Source organism: Branchiostoma belcheri, unplaced genomic scaffold (genome assembly GCF_001625305.1).
Source record: "Branchiostoma belcheri isolate BF01 breed outbred unplaced genomic scaffold, Haploidv18h27 scaffold59, whole genome shotgun sequence".
In the NCBI taxonomy this organism is placed as follows: Eukaryota; Metazoa; Chordata; class Leptocardii; order Amphioxiformes; family Branchiostomatidae; genus Branchiostoma; species Branchiostoma belcheri.
In genome coordinates, this window is record NW_017804231.1 from 307078 (window position 1) to 327373 (window position 20296).

Consider the following 20296-nt stretch of genomic DNA (forward strand, 5'->3'; position numbering starts at 1 on the left):
AAACGTACTGCAGTGATTCTGAAAGAAAAAATAAGCACAAAGGATTCTGGGAAGGCAAAAAGAAAGCTGATCGGTTTCTTTGTGTTTTGCCCATTGATAATCTTGATTGAGCACCTGTGCGCCCTTTAATTCAGGCTTTATGGAGAATCAATGAAAGAGGACTACTAGCAGCAAACAACAGTGACGGTAAAAACAGCCCGATTTTTCGCAGCCGATCTTTCCTAGACTGGTCTTTCACTCTGTATGCCGAAACGATAAAAATGCCCCCCTCCCCACGCCCATAAAAAATCCACATTTTTTAAATGACCACACTTTGCTAGCCTACTAACAAATTATTGTCTCCTCAGTTAACTAACTACTATCCTGAGGATAACGAGACGATATTATCATTGAGTCTCATGGATGTTTTTTGTTTATTTTTCAGGACAAAAAATTCCAGACAGGCGCCCCAGACAGTGTTGGACTTGCTTGGGCATCAAACAAACATGTCCGGTGACCAGAGTCCTAGCAAATACTCAGCAGAGAAGTCTGACAGTACCCTTGATATCAAGGAAGAGCCATATGATCATGAAATATGTGACAGGGCAAACCAGGATGCTCAGAACATGTCAATTGAAGATTTAGAGACAACTCTGGACAATATTCTTGTTAATAATGTTTTCCCCACTGATACAGACATGAAAACAGAAAAAGAAACAGAAGGGTGTGAACAAAGTACCTTGTGTGGAGAGGGCTCAAACAGTAATACTGTGCTTCCAGATATTAAGTCAGAAAAAGGAAATGAAAGTGTCTGTATCAAGGAGGAGCCAGATGATCCAGAGTATGATGCTATGGATGATAACACTGACATCCCATCACTTACAACAGAGGACCAAGAGAAAGAACAAGATTCTGTCAGGAACTCTGAAACAGAAAATGAAAGTGTCTGTATCAAGGAGGAGTCAAATGGTCCAGAGTATGCTGATGTTCATCATACATGTATAAAGACTGATGACCAAAATGAAGAACAAGATTCTGTCAGGAAGTGGACAGTTACATCATCACATCTAGTGCCTATGGATGAAACAGGGAGCCACACAACTCAAACATGTTCAGTGGATGAAAATACTAATATTGGTACCCAGTCATTATCAAGGGATGAAGATGTACAAGGCATGGATCAGTCCTCCATGGAGGCAAGGAGCGGAACATCATGTGACCTTCATGGGTCCATTGCAGGACAGGTCAAACGAGGTCATCAAGAATCTGCAGTTGGAATCTCTAAAAGTAAAAGGCAAAAACAAGGACACGTCACAACACCTGAGAGTACAATTGTCAAGCAGGAGTGTGAGGAGGGAGATGATGCTAATAACAGTAAAGTTGACAACAGCACACCTCTGAAGTGTGTATTCTGCAAGTCAATTTTTCCCAACAAGGCTCTGTTAGGAGCTCACCGTTGCAAGGCTGCCATCTACCTTCACATGCCCTCGGCAGGACAGCTCACGCAAACATCTCTGAAATGTAAATTCTGCTTGTCAACGTTTCCCAGAATGATTCTGCTAGAAGCTCACCGTTGCAAGGCTGCCATCTACTTCTGTAAGATCTGTTCCCATGAGAGTACCAGACCACGCGAGCACACCCTGATGCCGCTCTCTGAAGCTGAACATCATTTCCACATGCACTTCCATCCGGGTTACTTTGAAAGAAAGGACCCCGCTATTAAGGAGAAGTTAAACTTCAGGCTTCAATTCCCTGAAGAGCTGCAAGGGAAACGGGCAACCCTGAAGTATTCGGAGGTACCTCTTCTGAAGGACCTGTACATCGGTGTGTCTCAGTCTGGGGGGGATGATCGACATGCCTGTGGTCTGTGCGATGCATCCTTTACTACAGTGGGTGCTCGAGTGCAGCACGTCAAAACTCACTTGGACCACAAGTATCAGACATGCGGCGGGACCAGTTGTATAAGGACATCCTACGCCTGTTGTCAACACGACAGGCTTCTCTGCCATATGTTTCGAGCACACTGTGACGTAGTGAAGGAAGAGTCGGGGTATGTGTTCAAGTGCAAGCTTTGCACCATGCAGTTTCAGGACCGAACAGAGTTGGAGTGGCATTTCTACTCGCACATGAAACCAGATGTGAAGCTTGCAACAGCAGCTCAGGAAAACTCCCTTGGTCAACCACAAATGGATTCAGAGTCAGAAGCTGCTGGTAAAGTTCAGTACTTCCAGTACTTCAGATGCACCATATGCAGTTTTGAGTCTGTGGAAAGTACTACGTTACAACATTACACAGCTGCAAAGGCATGTGAACACTTAAGCTGGCACTGGCGGAAGCAACTTCCTCCAGAAATTCGGAAGACTCCATGTGTTTTCGACTTTGGGAAAGACTACGAGACAATCCGTTCCATGTACCTAGCCCCGCATAAACCTGGGCTAAATGTGAAATGCAAGTTCTGTGGTAAGAAGGTCTCTGTAGGAGGCATACGCAAACACATGGGGGCTTGGCACAAAGAGTACCTAAAGTCACCTTTACGCTGCATGCAGCCAGAGTGCAAGCATCTACAGTTCATAAGGAAGCCAGACTTCTTTGGTCACATGTTCATGCAGCACGTCAGCGTTCTGAAGAGGGAAACGTTCATGTTCTTGTGTCTGATCTGCCATAAGACGTTTCAGAGTCGAGGTCAGATGGAATGGCACTGCTACTTCCACACTCAATGAAGATGAACATTGAAAAACAAAACTCAGTTGACATGTGTATAAGGATTGGGTTAGACATTGGACTTACTTATCATATATACTACAACTAGAAAGGTAACATCTGCAAAGCAAATGCATTATGTTTACCTTCACATGGCCCAGCTTAACAAACTACTGTTTTGTTTATTCTTACCCAAACACACTCATATATATGGTGGTCACGCAGCCCCTCTTGAACTCAGCTCTGTATGGCACATCATCATGTAACCCAACACCAGTTACCATGGTGACAGACGTCTGGTCGTTGTAATTGACCTTATTTATTTAAAGGAGAAGAGGAAGAAGAAACTGAGTAAAAACAATATGTCCTGCGATGATAAAACATAATGAAACACTAACAAATTCTACAATGAAATGAGTCTAAGGAAACATGATACAGCTGAGCAGTAACCATCTTTATATTAATTATGTGCATGGTTGAGTCAAAATCAAGTTGTCCGTGTGTAGGTGTAGGGAATGACATAAGGTGTTTAGATGTTGCATTAGGTAAGCCGTTCGGACGTTCGAACGGCGACGTTAGCGTCCGTTCGACGTCCGAACGGCTACGTTAGGATCCGTACGTATACGTTAAGATCGACGACGTTCGATCACGTTCTTAGAATAAACAAGAGGTTTTTGAGTTGAAGTCTTTGTGTACGGACGTCTTTTTTTTGTTGCTCTGTGTCCTCTTCTTTTCTTGTCTTGCTCTTACTTTACTCGGAGGCGGAAATCCCACGACGATCAACAACGAACCCCTTACATAGGCAGTGGAAGTATCTCCTCTCTTCACTATGGGTCAAATAACTCCTGTTGATGGTGTGTGGAGTTTAACACTACACCAGAGCTAATTTACACAATTGATTGGTCACTTTAATTAACGGTTAATAGCATGTACATAGCTTGTTCATAGCCGGACATCCGGCTAACAGCAAAATAATCCAATCAGTTATTTATCCTGACTGTTGTTTTTAGTAGCAGTAAACAGCACAGAAACTTTGTACACAGAGAAAATATTTCCTCGTGAATCTGAGCTCAGCTGAACTCAAACGTCATTGAATATATTGACACTGCCATCTAGCGGATGTTAAACGTACTGCAGTGATTCTGAAAAAAAAGCACAAAGGATTCTGGGAAGGCAAAAAGAAAGCTGATCGGTTTTCTTTGTGTTTTGCCCATTGATCGAGCACCCGTGCGCCTTTAATTCAGGCTTTATGGAGAATCAAGGAAAGAGGACTACTAGCAGCAAACAACAGTGACGGTAAAAACAGCTCGATTTTTCGCAGCCGATTTTTTCTAGACTGGTCTTTCACTCTGCATGCCGAACCGATAAAAATGGCCCCCTCCCCACGCCCATAAAAAATCCACATGCTAGCCTACTAACAAATTATTGTCTCCCCAGTTAACTAACTACTATCCTGAGGATGACGAGACGATATTATCATTGAGTCTCATGGATGTTTTTTGTTGTGTATTTTTCAGGAAAAAAATTCGGGCGCCCCAGACAGTGTTGGACTTGCTTGGGCATCAAACAAACATGTCCGGTGACCAGAGTCCTAGCAAATACTCAACAGAGAAGTCTGACAGTACCCTTGATATCAAGGAAGAGCCATATGATCATGAAATATGTGACAGGGCAAACCAGGATGCTCAGAACATGTCAATTGAAGATTTAGAGACAACTCTGGACAATATTCTTGTTAATAATGTTTCCCACTGATACAAACATGGAAACAGAAAAAGAAGAAGAAGGATGTGAACAAAGTACCTTGAGTGAAAAAGGCTCAAACAGTAATACTTTCCCTGTGCTCCCCAATGTCAAGTCAGAAACAGGAAATGAAAGTGTCTCTATCAAGGAGGAGCCAGATGAGCCAGAGTATGATGCTGTACATCATAACACTGACGTCCCAGCACTGACAACAGAGGACCAAGAGAAAGAACAAGATTCTGTCAGGAACTCTGAAACAGAAAATGAAAGTGCCTGTATCAAGGAGGAGCCAAATGATCCAGAGTATGATGATGTACATCATAACACTGACGACCAAAATGAAGAACAAGATTCTTTTAGGAAGTGGGCTGTTACATCATCACATCTAGTGCCTATGGATGAAACAGGGAGCCACACAACTCAAACATGTTCAGTGGATGAAAATACTGATATTGGTACCCAGTCATTATCGAGTGATGAAGATGCACAAGGCATCGATCAGTCCTCCATGGAGGTAACATCATGTGACCTTCATGGGTCCATTGCAGGACGGGTCAAACGAGGTCGTCAAGAATCTGCAGTCGGAATCTCTAAAAGTAAAAGGCAAAAACAAGGACACATCGCCAGACCTGAGAGTACAATTGTCAAGCAGGAGTGTGAGGGGGGAGATGATGCTAATAACAGTAATGTTGACAACAGCACAGTTCTGAAGTGTGCAATTTGCTCGTCAACTTTTCCTAGCAAGACTCTGCTAGGAGCTCACCGTTGCAAGGCTGCCATCTACCTTCACATGCCCAGAGCAGAACAGCTCACACGAGGTCATAAAAAATCTGCAGTTGGAACGTCTAGAAGACAAAGACAAGGAAATGTTACCACACCTGGGAGTACAATTGTCAAGCAGGAGTGTGAGAATGAATATGATGTTATTGACAGTGATGTTGACAACAGCACATCTCTGAAATGTAAATTCTGCTTGTCAACATTTCCCAGAAAGATTCTGCTAGAAGCTCACCTTTGCAAGGCTGCCATCTACTTCTGTAAGATCTGTTCCCACGAGAGTACCAGACGACGCGAGCACACCCTGATGCCGCTCCCTAAAGCTGAACACCATTTCCACATGCACTTCCATCCGGGTTACTTTGCAAGAAAGGACCCCTCTATTAAGGAGAAGTTAAACCCCAGGTATCAATTCCCTGAAGAGCTGCAAAGGCAATTGACAACCCTGAAGTATTCGGAGGTAAATCTTCTGAAGGACCTGTACATCGGTATTTCTCCGTCTGGGGGGGATAGTCAACACACCTGTGGCCTGTGTGGTGCAACCTTTACTACAGCGGGTGCTCGAGTGCAGCACGTCAAAGCTCACTTGGGCCACAAGAGGCGGAAATGCGGACCATCCGGGATCAAGTGTAAAAAGACGACTTATGCCTGTTGTCAACATGACAAGCTTCTCTGCCATATGTTTCGAGCACACGGTGACGTCGTGAAGGAACAGTCGGGGTATGTGTTCAAGTGCAAGTTTTGCACCATGCAGTTTCAGGAACGAACAGAGTTGGAGTGGCATTTCTACTCGCATATGAAACCAGATGTGGACTTTGCACCATCAGCTCAGGAAAACTCCCTTGGTCAACCACAAAAGGATTCAGAGTCAGAAGCTGCTAGTGAAGCTCAGTTCAGATGTACAATATGCAGTCTTGAGTCTGTGGAAAGTACTATTACTGTACAACTGTACACAGCTGCAAAGGCATGTCAACACTTAAGCTGGCACTGGCGGAAGCAACTTCCTCCAGAAATGCGGAAGAATCCAAATGTTTTCAACTTTGGGAAAGACTATGAGACAATCCGTTCCATGTACCTGGCCCCACATAAACCTGGGCTAGTTGTGAAATGCAAGTTCTGTGGTAAGAAGGAATCTGTAGAAGGCATATGCAGACACACCTTAGCTTGGCACAAAGAGTACGTAAAGCCACCTTTACGCTGCATGCAGCCAGAGTGCAAGCATCTACAGTTCAAAAGGAAGCCAGACTTCTTTGGTCACATGTTCATGCAGCACGTCAGCGTTCTGAAGAGGGAAACGTTCATGTTCTTGTGTCTGATCTGCCATAAGACGTTTCAGAGTCGAGGTCAGATGGAATGGCACTGCTACTTCCACACTCAATGAAGATGAACGTTGAAAAACAGACTCAGTTGAGATGTCTATAAGGATTGGGTTAGACAATGGACTTACCTATCATATATACTACAACTAGAAAGGTAACATTTGCAAAATCAAGTGTGTGCGGTGGAAGTATCTCCACTCTTCACTATGGGTCAAATAACAAGGTCCTGTTGATGGTGGATGGAGTTTAACACTACACAAAAACTAATTTACAAAACTAATTGGTCACTTTGATTAATAGCATGTACATAGCTTGTTGCACATAGTAGGGGGGATTCACTCCCCAATCTAGCCGACACCTTGCACATGCAGTTGTCCCTCAGTATAAGGACATGTTCCTAAGGATAAGAACTCTGCACAGTTCCCATTTAGAACTTTTATTCAGCCTGTCACACTACATACTGATGATACAGATAGTATGTTGTTAGCCTTAATTTCCAAGCAGATCCTACAGAGGCAAGGTAGTTTACCAGTGTCTACTATGGACTTAGGCATGTCATAAGTAGATTGAAAATGTATCCTGCATGTGCATAATAATAATAAATAGTGATGGTTAGCGACCTTACTTGATTCTACAGTGTTTATTTATTCGTTTATTTAACTGTTATTTCATCTAAATAAAGACTTTCACAAGACACACCTTACAAAATTTTGTACTGCTCTTCATTTAAGCCAGTAAAAAAATGAAATTGATAGATGACAGGCAATCAAGAAGGACAGTCACCAGTGTCTCAGACACATATCAGCTGGTTAGTGTTGGCTATTAGCCTCTACCAGGCTTGAGGAGGCGGCTGGAAAGAGTAGAAATCGACCAAAATAGAGAGCTTATCTCTCTATTTTGGTCGATTTCTACTCTTTCCAGCCGGCGCCTCAAGCCTGGTAGAGGCTAGTTGGCTATGTCTCCTAGCGGATTAGATCAGAACTGCCATCTCCCAGTGACCCACCGGAAGTAAAAAGGCGTCCCTTGCGATGCTAGCTATCCATTACATCACTTCCTGGGCTTACCGTCTAGGAGGAGAGGAGCACGCCCGAATATAATTTGAGTGTTACCTGGGCGTCGTTTAAAGTTCAGTTTCCAGGTAAGGCTGGTATATATTTGTCTGTTTAATCTGCATGTCCCCTTTGTGTTGCCGACTAGCCTCTCTGTCGACTACTGTACTTGGTTGCATGCAACAAAGGTTGCGTTTTTGCCTTCGTGATGCCAACGCTTGTTCCCGCGTGTTCTGCATGCATATAAATTATTTTCTGGCGTTCTTGAGAAACATATCGGGGCCTCGGAGCCGCTGACCGTTGTTGTAGATCGTTACAAATAGAAGAATAGCTTGGAAGTTGGAACATTGCATGCAGGACTAGTACGTAGTTGCGTGAACGTGATTTGTTTGAATGTCGGTTTGTGGGGAGGGGGGCGGTTTAAGGTGGAAAATTCTAACAATGGACTTGTGTTCCAATTTCCAAAAGTACATTGTATAAACAAGTAGGTTAAATACAAGCCTCCTTGGTACAAACAAAGAGAAGCAGTTACGGGGGGTTGAATATGTTTTACTACATTATGTAGTTGATTAAGTATGGTGAAATTGTTTTCAAAAACCTATCATAGGTACAGTGTAACAGTTACTGTACGCTCTGTCACTTTTCTGAAATCGTTCAGCATATATTATTTGCCCGTTATCAAAATTTTACTTAAATTCAAGTAGACAGTAAAAAGGTACATTATTTGCCCACTTGCCAGGTCTCAGAATGCACTGCGGACTGGCTAAGGCTAGCCACCCCCCCCCCCCACACACACACAGCCATAACTTTATTTCTGTACCTTTGATCCTGTAACCTGAGTTTCCTTTGAATCTAACTAATCTTTGTTGTGTCTTTTCAGAGTAAAGATTCTAGCAAATATGTCAGACTCAGAGTCATCAGACAGTGACTTTGAAAACGCCCTTCTGGAGGCTGATGATCCAGACTATGTCGAGTCTGATGAAAATACATCATCGTCTGATGAAGAAAAAGGTGCCGCCCCAAAGATAAAGCGTGCAGACCCCGTGAGGATATGGACTGTATCATCATCATCACACGTGGTGCCCATGGGCGGAGCAGGGAGCCTGTCCACGGCTGGACAGGTCAAGCGAGGTCATCGAGGGTCTGCTGCTTCCAGGAAGAGACAGAAACAAGGATGTGCCACCGCATCTAGGAGCACAGCAGTCGAGGAGGAGAGCGAGGAGGAAGAAGATGATGAAGATGACTATTGTGAGGAAGAGGAGGAAGAAGATAGTAGTAGTAAGGAGGAGGAAAATCTGACATGCAAGTTCTGCTCGGAAACGTTTCAGTCCAAGTTACTTCTGGAGAGCCACCAGTGTAGAGAAGCCACCTACTACTGCAAGATCTGTTACATGGAAAGCACCAGACCACGACAGTACGCCCTGATGCCGCTCTCTGTGGCCGAGCGCCATTTCTACGTCCACTTCCACCAGGGTTTCCTCGGGAACAAGAATTCGACAAGGACGGATCGTATCTCATTCAAGTTTCAAGTACCAGAAGAGTTGAGAGGGAAGACTTCTTTTATAAACTCTGATGATGACATTGCCCAACTGAAGGACCTGTACATCGGTACTCTCCAGACAGAGGATGACGAAAAGCCACACAGCTGTGGTTTATGTGGGGTGAGGTTCTCCCTACCTGGCCCCCGCTCCTGGCATGTCACCAAAATTCACTTGGAACACAAAATTCGAAAGTGTGGAGGTGCAGACTGTTCGAAGCTCACTTTTAATACCAAAGACAAGCTTCTCCGCCACATGTTCGAGGCTCACTGCGACCTGGAAGTGAAGGAAAGGTACTGGAAATGTAGCATCTGTACCATGCAGTTTCAGGACAGAACAGACCTGGAGTGGCATTTCTACTGGCACATGAAACCAGCTGTGAAGATCGGAGCGGCAAGTCAGAAATACTCCCAGGGCCGCCCGCCAAGCCAAGGTGGCTCAAAGGATGCGGGCAGGCCTCAGTTCAGGTGCACCATATGCAGCTACGAGACCATTGAGAGCACAAAGGTGCCGCTGTACACGTCAGCAGAGGCGCACGACCACCTAGCATGGCATTGGCAGAACCAACGTCCGCCTGAACTGCCTGCATCTCCCACCTTAAACTTCGACAAAGACTCTGGCGCAATCCACCGTTTGTACATGATACCATTTTCATCCAACCTCCCCGTGACTTGCAAGTTTTGTGGCATGAACATCACAGTAGAGGCAACCTGCAAACACCTGGAGTCTTACCACAAACACATGATCATGGATCCCCACTGCTGCATGCGTGCAGAGTGCAAACATCTGCAGTTCAGCGAGAAACTGGACTTCTTCGATCACATGTTCTCACAGCACGTCACGATTGTTAAGAAGAATAAAGGTTACAAGTTTTTGTGTCAGATCTGCAAGAAGACATGTAACAACCGAAGCGAGGCTGAGTGGCATTGCTATTTCCACAGGAAAAGGGGAGACAAGTGAATATGACTGTTACTTAGTATCGGGTTTACTGAAGAATGTCATCCACAATCGACCACGGCCAAGAGAGACACAGGGACACGTGGGTCCTTGTCCTTTATAAGGTCTAATTCACACCCCATGTCCTACTGTACTGGTGACTCAGACACATGTCCTACGCCCATACAACCTTCTCAGACATAACATGCCTCAGACTACTTACTACATGTACCAGTACAGTATATGAAAAAAATTATAACCTTGAAGCACTAATACCCAATGTCTGTAATGAAAATTGATACTGTGTGTGGCTTTATGTAACATTGCTTGTTAATTTAATAACCATAACTACATGTATAGGAAACTTAGTGGGCATTATTACAAGACAGACAAGTGCCCAGAGCAACATGTGAATTCTTAATAGTGGGTAAAGCATGTAGGAACTGTACATGATATTGTACAGGAATATTAAGAAAAATGCTAGTTTTGATGGTGCAAATGTGGCGAATTTAAGATATTGCTTGCATTGTATTGATGTATAAAGATGGTACAAATACTACAATAGCAATTGTGTGTGTATAGTGGGTAGTATTGTAATCTTCATGGAGACTCTTGCTTTGTATTGTTTACAAAATGTACATCATATCAACTGGTTAGCTCTACTCAGTGGAGACACTATTATAAGTCAGTTGTCAGAATATGTAATGTAGTTAGATGCCACACCGGTAAAATGTGGACAGTAAGGAGTGGACCAGAAAAAACAGTATCTTCAAACTTGCATGTGTATTTTTATGCTTTAGTAGAATGTAGGAACTACTGTAAATGTCTGTTAGAAAAACTGATCATTTTGATTTTTACAGTGAAGTGGATTCAGTGGCTTATTTTCACTACGATGAAAAACTAGGGGTGAAATATTTGGTAGCCTTCTTTTGTTACACATGTATGATAATTTCACGAAATAGCAGATTGTCAACCAGCCACAGAGTATATATAGGAAAACACTAACTGGTATTGTCTTTGCTTTCTTTATTCCCATAACTTAAGTTGATGAATTAATCATACAAATCTTTTGAGTCCTCCCATAAAAGACATTATAGCCAACTGGCTCATACAATTGTCCTTTGGAGTGCTTTTGTAGCAATGTTAAGAAGTATCTTGAAGTTCATGCTTTAGCATAGTGGTATGTACTATGTACCCTTGTAAGAGCTTCCAATAAACTTTTAGTTAGATCATGGCGTTCTTCCAATTATTGACTTTCTACATCAAATCCATCATCAAATCCACAGACATTATAATATCAGAAAATCCATCTACTAGAACCTGATAGTTTCATACAATTAGGTAGATAATTTCATCAGGTTGATTAAAGATTGAACAGCAAAGTTCTTTGTTCACAACTACTTGTTCAACATGAGTCGATGTTTCAATGACCATCTGCTATTGTGACTGGTTCACTGTGACACCTAGGCTAGCTTCATTACACAGTAAACCAGTCATATTAGCCCTGATGAAGATGACAGACAGTCACTGAAACATCAGCTCTTGTTAAGGGATTGTTACCTAACAAGAATGTTATGCAGAGAACTACATCTTTAGTTTAGAGCTCTTTGAAGAAGTCAGTCATGAGTCGGTTGACTGTGTCTGGAAAGTCCTGCTGGACAAAGTGACTTGCACCTTCAATGATTTCCAGCTTCATGCCCTGAGACAGAAGGCAAGGTAGAAGAAAAGGAATTTTATGTAGCATGTGTGTATTGATAACAATACTACATCATAACAGGATACATTATGCATTGGTTAGAAGAAATAGACAGATACTTTATTAACATAACGCCTTGTTATAACATGCCAACATGAGATATATTTATTCTTTAACATGAGATGATTTCTGAAGTAGTAACTGAAAAGTGTCTCACCTGTACGCTCTCTGCCATGGCCCTGGCTAAGTCTGTATCCAGGACACCGTCCTGGTCTCCCCAGATCAGCAGGGACGGGCAGCTGATAGCTGTGATTGGCTCAGCAGGCGGCTGCTGTCCAGACAACCAGTTCTTAACCAGCGTCAATAGGAAGGTACGATCTTTTGAGCCACTGGCTCTAAAATGGAGAAATTAAACAGACTGTAAATATGGAACAGTACTTTCATTGTCGTTCATTGTATCGTTTGATACTTCTGAAATTGAAGTAGCATGTTACTGTTCACTAATCTCTTGTCTTTAACTTTGTGGAAGGAAACAATTGTTTTTCTGCTTTGCTCTGTTTCTTCTTCTCCAAAAAAGTCAATGACCTGGACCAGACGGCTGTCACCATGGTAACTGGTGCTGTAGCAAACACCCTGTGGTAGTGGGTTACATTATGTAGCAAGAGGCTTGACCATGTGAAGGTAAACATTATACATTTGCTTTACATGGTTGTTAGCACCATGCTAACAACCAGAGAGATGTTACCAATAAGTTTATATTACCTGTAAAAGTTGACCACTGCTGTCAGGGCACCAGGCTGTGAGAGGGCATACTTGTAAGCTTCCAGGTCCTCATCTGTAATGGCATCTTCTCTCCGGCATCCCATTTTCTTCCCTCGCAAGAGTACATCAAGAGACTTGAGGTCGTTAAACCCCAAACACATCTCGGGCAGGTAGGACAGCTTGAAGAAGAAACCGTACCAAAACTTCAAAAGCTGCTTGGGGTGTGACTTGGTGTACTGGCGGACCGCAGAAAGGCTAACCGGGCCGTTCATGAGGACTAGCTTTTTCACGAGATCGGGGCGTTCCATGGCAACCCATGCAGCCATGATTGCTCCACCATCATTACCCACAAGAGTACAGGACCTGTGGCCAAGGGCTTCGATGAGGTCAACAATGTCACCAGCTGTAACAACAGTAAAAATAGTTTTTTCATGTTAAATTGTCACCTACATTGGTATATGACTATATATCATGGTGCAGCAAAAAACTCATCATTGTATGTTATATATGTACAATGTATCAACAGATGATGTGCTCTATGTGAAATAGCATAGAAAGTTCACAGCATTCCCCACATTGCTAACTGACTTATTTTCACACTGATGTAGCAAGATGTGACTAGTTAGTTAATTACTTACCCATCTTGTCAATTTTGTACTCTCCAGCCGCTGGTGGCTTGTCAGAGTCACCAAACCCTCTCATATCCACCGCCACTACCCAGTAGTCCTTACTGAATGCCTTTAACTGATGACGCCATGAATACCTGAAAGGATTTAAGTTTGTTCCATGTGTTCACTTTATCTGTTCTGCTGTGGGAACAGTTACAGTTTGTATTTGTTTTGGTTAGACAGCTTCTAGAATAATCATTATGACCATAATGTTATCGCTATCATAAAATTCAAGTGAAGTGGCTACATTTGAAGACGTGTATACTATGCATGGTCGTGTTCAGTAAAATCATTTTTCACCTTTAACTTTTATGATATCCTTTCGGTCATTGACTTATGACATTCCAGCCTTGTATTATTATAAACATGATATCATCAAATTACCTTGGGGTCATTGACCGCGCCCTGTGTCTACTGCAATACTAGTAGAAAAGCATGAAATGTTTACCTATTTATTTTGGAATTTGGACCCTGTATTTCACCTTCAGGCGTCTGTTTACTTTCGTTGAGTAATGCTATGGCGCAGATATATAAAATCAATCAATCAATCAATTAACTTTGTTTTAAAAAGGCTGTTGTCTAACTTATGGTTACGTGGCATGGCCCAAGAATGTCGGTGGAAAATCTATAAACTTAGGTTCCGTACCAGAACTCCGGAAAGCCGTGCAGACAGACCATGAGAGGCTTGTCCCTGTCCCCAGAGGCGACATAGTGCAGGCGGATGTTACTGGTGCCGACCCGCACGTACTCATGTGTGCCCAGCTCTGCGTTCTGAAGGACTGCCGGGGGAGAATCACGAACTCTGTAGCTTAGAGTCGCCACAGGGCTGCGGATAACGCTTAGGATGAACACGAATGTCGCAGACAACATGTAAAACGGGGCTAAGAGCCAGGCAAGAACGTATTTCACCAGCCATTTGAAGACGCTCTGAACACCCGCCATGTTACATGTAGGTCACGTAATTGAACTTTTTAGGGTCAATGACCTCATGGGCAGATAGACAAAAAGGAACCTGAAGACCGTTGACCCCTTTGTTACCAATCTATAGTTATAAAATCCTAGTAAAATCCATCAAAGCGCTTCCAAAACCTTATCTATTGTCGTCACAGACCCTATGGGACAATATTTTCTTGATGTGATACGATAAAGACAGGATTAACTACATTTGCAAAGAAATCAGCGGTCTTCAGTGTCCATTATAGAGATTTGCAGTATAAATAAAAGGCTTCTAAATATAGAACTGTTCAATATTACATGGTGATCGGATGAATAACGTTTATTGAGTTATTGATTACAGCTTTATTTACGGATTGGAAATTATATAATTCTGCTTGTTATTAATCTTACTTTTCTAGGATGTGCCTATACACGGGATATGGAAATGGCTATGGAAATACAAACAAACAAACGGACATACATACATACATACATACAGACAGACACACAGACACTCAGACAGATAAACAACAGAACTATGGAATACCTCCACTTGTACATGGAGGTAACTAACGCTGTTGCGTACCGGGATATGTTACACACAGATCTCTAGCTATCTGTGTCTCCCGGCTACGTTGCGTGCCGAAGCTAAGCGTCATACATATTAAACATCTGCTGATGTGGACGGAATCCATCTTAAGTATTGATCATGCGGAGGCAGGGAGGGAGGACTGTGATCTGACAGAAATGCCGCGAAGCTTCACACGTCACTGGCTTATCCCGGGATGCTGGGTAATGATACCGAGGATCTCAACCAATCAGAGGCGACGTTAGATACCAGAGAAGGCTGGTACCGTGAGCAGCTGTATTTGTGAGTAGAGAATGACGCTGGACGCTTGTATCTCATGGTTTTACGTCGCACCCAGGTAAGCCTAGGATATAGAGATATAATTTCAGGGGATTCTCTGCTTTAGCCTATCTATGTACATGTGTGCCGTCATATGACGGATAGGTCATCGGACTCGCATCTTACATACAGTACAGTATCAGACAGTTACTACCATCTGCACTTACCCACGGTCGCCCACTGTGTACCATGTTACAGAAAGCCACTGAAACAATTGAATACTGCATATATATGTACAGTAAGAGCAAGTCGCTCTGGTCATGATGAGTTGGTCTTACTAAAAGATCAAACCGTCTTTCTGAGAAGAAGACTCTACAGTTTGGTAACGATATTTGGGACGCTCAATTTCTCTATATCATATTTATCATCATCGATGTGTTTTGCAATTTTCCCCACTACGTGGCCTCGTATATACGTAGCAGCGTACCTTCACTATCGTTATAACTGTTCAAAATAGATCTTGTTCGCAGTTTTGGCAGGGTCTGTAAAGGTAGATAATTATAAATCTTTATTAGCGCTTTCAACCCGCTATTAGACTCTTGGATCGCTAGGAGTATTTGATTATAGTCGTATTTTCGTTTAAAATACGAGAAGGCCTCCAAGTGCGTGCATCGTACATTTTCGTGTTATGAAACATGTGAGTGTCTGTTACACCAGGATTGCATGACATGTAGAAAGCATGACTGATTAAGACCCACTGTTAGCACCTGTAATCGCATTAGTATCAGGATTGTCTTTTCATTAAGACATTAGAGACATTTCCCGTGCAGATCAAAGGGTTCGACGCCGGCATTAATGTACAGACGTGCATGTGAGAATTTAATCGGCTAGTCTACATGTAGATGTCTGCAGCAATATGTTGCATTGACGTCAAAATTGCATCTGCAATGGTTGATGTTAATAGATTCTGCAAAGTTGGTCGTTCTATACAATGAGTAGGTTTGTAAATCACATTAGATGGTCTGTCGTGAATCAGGACGACTGAGCGCTGGCCTACATGTAGATGCATGCAGCAATGTCGCATTGACGTCAAATTGCATTTTCAATGGTTGGTGCCGACAAGTCGACTGCGAACTGGGCCGTTCTACCTCGTGAGTAGGTTTGTAAATCACATTAGACAGTCTGTCGTGAATCACACGAGTTGACGGCTTTCTGTGGCCTGCTTGACTGAGTGCGCCACAGACAGGAGCGTAATAGGGGTGAGTAAGGTTAATGGTCTACTGGCGAGATATTCAGGCATAGAATATTCAACTATACTGCATGAAATAAAGCTTTGTCTAGATCTTATCTAGATCTTCTTGTAAAACCTAATATTCATTTAGATCCTTTTGCTATTTCTGGTAAAACGTATTTCTTTGTACATTTTGTAACTGGTGATTGATGTTTAACGGGAAACCGAGCTCCGGTCACGTCTGGTTCAGGATCAATTTCAGCTGCGTGCTAATGCAGTAATATGCTTGGCCAGCTTTTCTGTCATAATATACGCGGTGTGTGTTCAATATATCTGGCTCACGCTGACTTACTCAAATAGCAGGTACTACCTCGGGATGGCTTCAGGCTGTAGAGATGATTGGACTTTTTGACAGAACCAGCGTGTCACTTCTATTGATCCAATGTCTCTTGTCACAACATATTGCAGCAAAATTAGTGGTTATGGTACAAGAGATGCATTTGGAAAATGAAAATGAAATGACATGTAGGTAATTGCATTTTGTATAGCCTATTTGACTAACCATGCTTCTTTCCTCCACAGTATCTACCTAGCCTGTGTTACACACAAACTTCTCGCTGAGCGGCTGATTGGGCCTACACCCTGACCAGTAGACGGGCTGCCAGAAGCGTGATGTAGTCAGGCTAAGCATCCGCACCCATAGAATCTGACCGGCAGACTCTATAACATTTACAAAGCTGCTGAGAAGGCTAGGAGCAACGAAGACAAGCACAGACGTATTGTAGGCCTTACCATGGCGTATCGGGACTAGTAGCTGATACAGAGGTTGTCAGATAAACTTTTTCGCAGAAGATAAAAATGACTTCGCGGTCTGCCATGGAAGGTTCTGGCTTCATGGAGGCCATGTTCCTCCCTCGCTATGAGGTCAACCCTGACAACAAGAACGGCATCATGGCTATCGAGAACCAGGCCCTGGTGCAGCACACCAGCTTCGCCTCCATGCTGGGGAGGGTCATAGGGCTGCTGCAGTATGTGGGGCTCATAGGCAATATCATGGTCAGTACTTTTTAAAAACCATTCTCAGACTATTCTAAGACTATGTTGATTTGATTACACGGATGCCATCCTATGGGAACCCCAAAACTGATGCGAGCGTGCGAATAAAAATCTGGCAAAAAAAAATGCCTTCATTATGGCTAAGTCGTCACGAAGGTATGGCGAATAAAAGACTCTTTTGGACTTCTTTTCCTTTGGGATTGATTTTGGCGTTCGACGATACATGTATTAGTATCGTTTTCCAGTATATATATTTTTTAATTTACGGCTCATGTTGCCGTGCTTTGTACTTTGTGTACGGTCTGTCTACACATTGATTATCAGGGGATCTTGTTCATTAGGAGAATGTGTGTGTTCAGCTGGGCAAGCGTCCAAAATCTATATTCAACGGAAGACGTACACATACCTCACCAGACAATGGCATTGAGATCAATTGGAACACTACCATTACCTCAATGTAACGACCATCTAAAGCTACGCACGGCGTTTCAAGCCTTGGTTGACCACTAATCTTTTACTGACCGCTGAACGCCGATGGTTTATTTTACCTTCGGTCTTAGACGTGGTTGCACATATGGTCCATAATGCTTACATTGTGAAAATGCATTGCTGAGGTATACATGTATGTGTGCGTTTTCCCGTTGAGTATAGATGTTGGATGGCTGCCCAATTCAACCACCTCTTTAGCAACAAATTTCTCCTAGGCTGTCTAAGTTAGCGACCTTTTCATTTTTGGAAATAGGCCAACTGAACGTCGATGGCATTCATAAGGTTTATGTGGCCCAACAGCCTGATGACTATATGATGGCGTATTGACCTCTGCAGGTCCTGTTCTTCTGTATCCAGCGGGTCGCCCCCAGCATGGGCCGGGCAGGCATCATCAACCTGGCCGTGGCAGACGTTCTGCAGTCAGCGGTCAAGTACGACTGGCATTTATTATGGCGTTAAGACATTCACGACAGGAAATAATATATAATATTTTAAATTTAGCGCTGATGTGTGATGCTTTTATGTATTAAATGCCAAAATATATGAATAAGAATAAGGTATACAATTTGGGCAGGTTTATTTTGCATTTGGCATCCGGATTTTTTTCTGTGCATACATCAAAATGGTCAGTCCTTTATAATATGCAGTATTTGTAATGGTCCAAATGTCACTTCTAGCATAGCGGTCTTGATGCGCACCTCCCTGGTCCCCAACCCGGAGGAAAGCGAGCCGCTGTTTCACACGGAGACCTTCGGCTGTGACTTCCTGGCGTGGTTCCGACTCTACACCGGGTCAAGTAGCAACCACTTCTCCACGGCTATGGCTGTCATACAGGTAGGTGTGTGTGTGTGTGTGTGTGTGTGTGTGTGTGTGTGTGTGCGCGCGCGTACGTGTGCGTGTGCGTTCGTGTTTCTTTCTCTCTCTCTGTGTAGGGGGGGGGGGGGGATCTGATATTGTAGGCATCAATATACTAGTACAAAGAAAACCGAGCTAGCGAGATGTACTTGAATTAATCTTCAGTTTTTATATGTGCAGTAACTGTTTCATTCGTACTTCTATTCATCCCTTCAGACTATCGCAATTGTCAAGTGGTCCAGAGGGGGGCACCCTCACCCTGCTAACTGGAAGATCATCACTTTCGGACTGGTGTGGCTGATCAATCTAGCAATCACCCTCCCTCCGCTTGTGAAACTGTGGGGAGCCTTCACATACTTCAAGGACATCGGTCACTGCTACATCAGCTTCGATGCAGACGACTCGAAAACGCGGCTAGATTGGGGGTATATCATCTTCTTCATGCTGACACAGTACATTTGCCCGGTGGTTGTGCTGGTGGTTTGTTACGTCACCACATTTGGCACCATCTATTGCAACAGCTACATGCGTGGCCTCTCTCGCAAGCGCAGTGGGGTGGAGGAAGACGAGAACGGGAACAGTTCCATCATGATCAAAACCTTCTTCGCGCTGACGCTGTTCCATTACACCGTGTCCCTCCCCTTGGAGATCATCAGGATCGGCGTGTTCTTCACCGATGTGGGCGTGGCTAACGATATACTGTACATCACGACTCTCATCTCATACTTGTCTAACTGTAAAGCACCAATGGTGCTCCCTATCGTCAGGCGGTAAGTATTGTATTTGTAAAGTCTCTGCTTTCAACATAAATATCCTTGTCGTTAGTACAATATATGTCTTTAGAAAATGCAGCAATGTGGTAGATAAAACCAAGTTTTATTGCTATGTAACAGCGGGAAAAACACGGCGGATAACCAATAGTAAAGCACAAAGGCTACTGTCCTTGGTGCTGAATGCATGGTAGTGTCTTCACCTATGGACTTTTCAATGGAGAAAATTTATACGTAACAGTAAAACACAATGGCTCATGTCCTTGGTGCTGAATGAATGGTAGTGACTTTTCAATGGAGGGAATTATACGTAAAAGTATCATATCGTTACAGTATAGATACATTTTGTGTTCCACTGCAGGTTCGAGTACCCCTCCTCCCTGACCGGTGGTTCAGTCCGCCGTCACCAGGTGGAAGTGTACGTCACGCCGGGTACGTCACGTGACGGTGATGACGAGGCGTCGGTGGGCGGCGGGTCCCTCCCCAGCCCGGACCCGTCTCCGGCCCGCTCCATGCCGAACGGACGCGCCTCGCCTGCAGGGCCCACTTTCGTCAGGGAGGGGCGGCCGCCCAGCGCCCTGACGAACGGGGGGCCCGCCATGACACCCATCCCGCGGGTCAATGCTAGGAAAAACCCGCTGCCCGATTTGTGATATGCCCAGGAGCGATCGCCATGACATCATGGCTAGTGAGTGGTAGGCAAACAGCGAGTGAGTTGGCTGATTTGCCTACCAATAATTTGCATATGTCTTCAAATAAATTGCATGCTTTAAGTAATATGCATCCAAGTGTAATTACTTCTTCTAGACTAGCACAAATGGAGAATTATGTTCTGTCTGGGTATCAGAGTCACTGTGGAATCAATTGAAAGAGATGATGATACAACCCTTAATGTAATAATTATTGAGGTGATTATCGGGTATCTAATGATACGATTGACCAAAC

At 43.6% G+C, this 20296-nt stretch overlaps 4 protein-coding genes and 1 pseudogene across 5 annotated transcripts; 4 read left to right on the forward strand and 1 right to left on the reverse strand.

Moving 5' to 3' along the window:
• The first annotated feature begins 35 nt into the window (after positions 1-35).
• Positions 36-4443, forward strand: LOC109482121. Its single transcript, XM_019784813.1, has 4 exons — positions 36-186; positions 425-3185; positions 3482-3975; positions 4197-4443. The coding sequence occupies exon 2, from the start codon at positions 486-488 to the stop codon at positions 2697-2699; it is 2214 nt and encodes a 737-aa protein (XP_019640372.1). The 5' UTR covers positions 36-186; positions 425-485; the 3' UTR covers positions 2700-3185; positions 3482-3975; positions 4197-4443.
• LOC109481942 lies at positions 4226-6610 on the forward strand (annotated as a pseudogene).
• Positions 6611-7563: 953 nt separating this feature from the next.
• On the forward strand, positions 7564-10584 carry LOC109482129 (zinc finger protein 816-like). 2 transcript variants are annotated; one of them, XM_019784827.1, is made up of 2 exons: positions 7564-7656; positions 8448-10584. In XM_019784827.1, the coding sequence occupies exon 2, from the start codon at positions 8467-8469 to the stop codon at positions 10063-10065; it is 1599 nt and encodes a 532-aa protein (XP_019640386.1). In that variant the 5' UTR covers positions 7564-7656; positions 8448-8466; the 3' UTR covers positions 10066-10584. The 2 variants fall into 2 exon arrangements, with proteins under 2 accessions (XP_019640386.1, XP_019640387.1); XM_019784828.1 differs by lacking the exon at positions 7564-7656 and adding an exon at positions 7754-7929.
• Positions 10585-10586: 2 nt separating this feature from the next.
• LOC109482130 (epoxide hydrolase 4-like) lies at positions 10587-14134 on the reverse strand. The gene is made up of 5 exons (XM_019784829.1): positions 13814-14134; positions 13138-13262; positions 12500-12902; positions 11955-12132; positions 10587-11740 (listed from the first exon to the last, which is right to left on the reverse strand). Exons 1-5 carry the CDS (start codon positions 14107-14109, stop codon positions 11639-11641), a joined length of 1104 nt encoding a protein of 367 aa, XP_019640388.1. The 5' UTR covers positions 14110-14134; the 3' UTR covers positions 10587-11638.
• Positions 14135-17008: 2874 nt separating this feature from the next.
• On the forward strand, positions 17009-20004 carry LOC109481943. The gene is made up of 5 exons (XM_019784560.1): positions 17009-17237; positions 18063-18157; positions 18404-18560; positions 18798-19213; positions 19713-20004. The coding sequence occupies exons 1-5, from the start codon at positions 17040-17042 to the stop codon at positions 20002-20004; spliced, it is 1158 nt and encodes a 385-aa protein (XP_019640119.1). The 5' UTR covers positions 17009-17039.
• Positions 20005-20296: the final 292 nt, after the last annotated feature.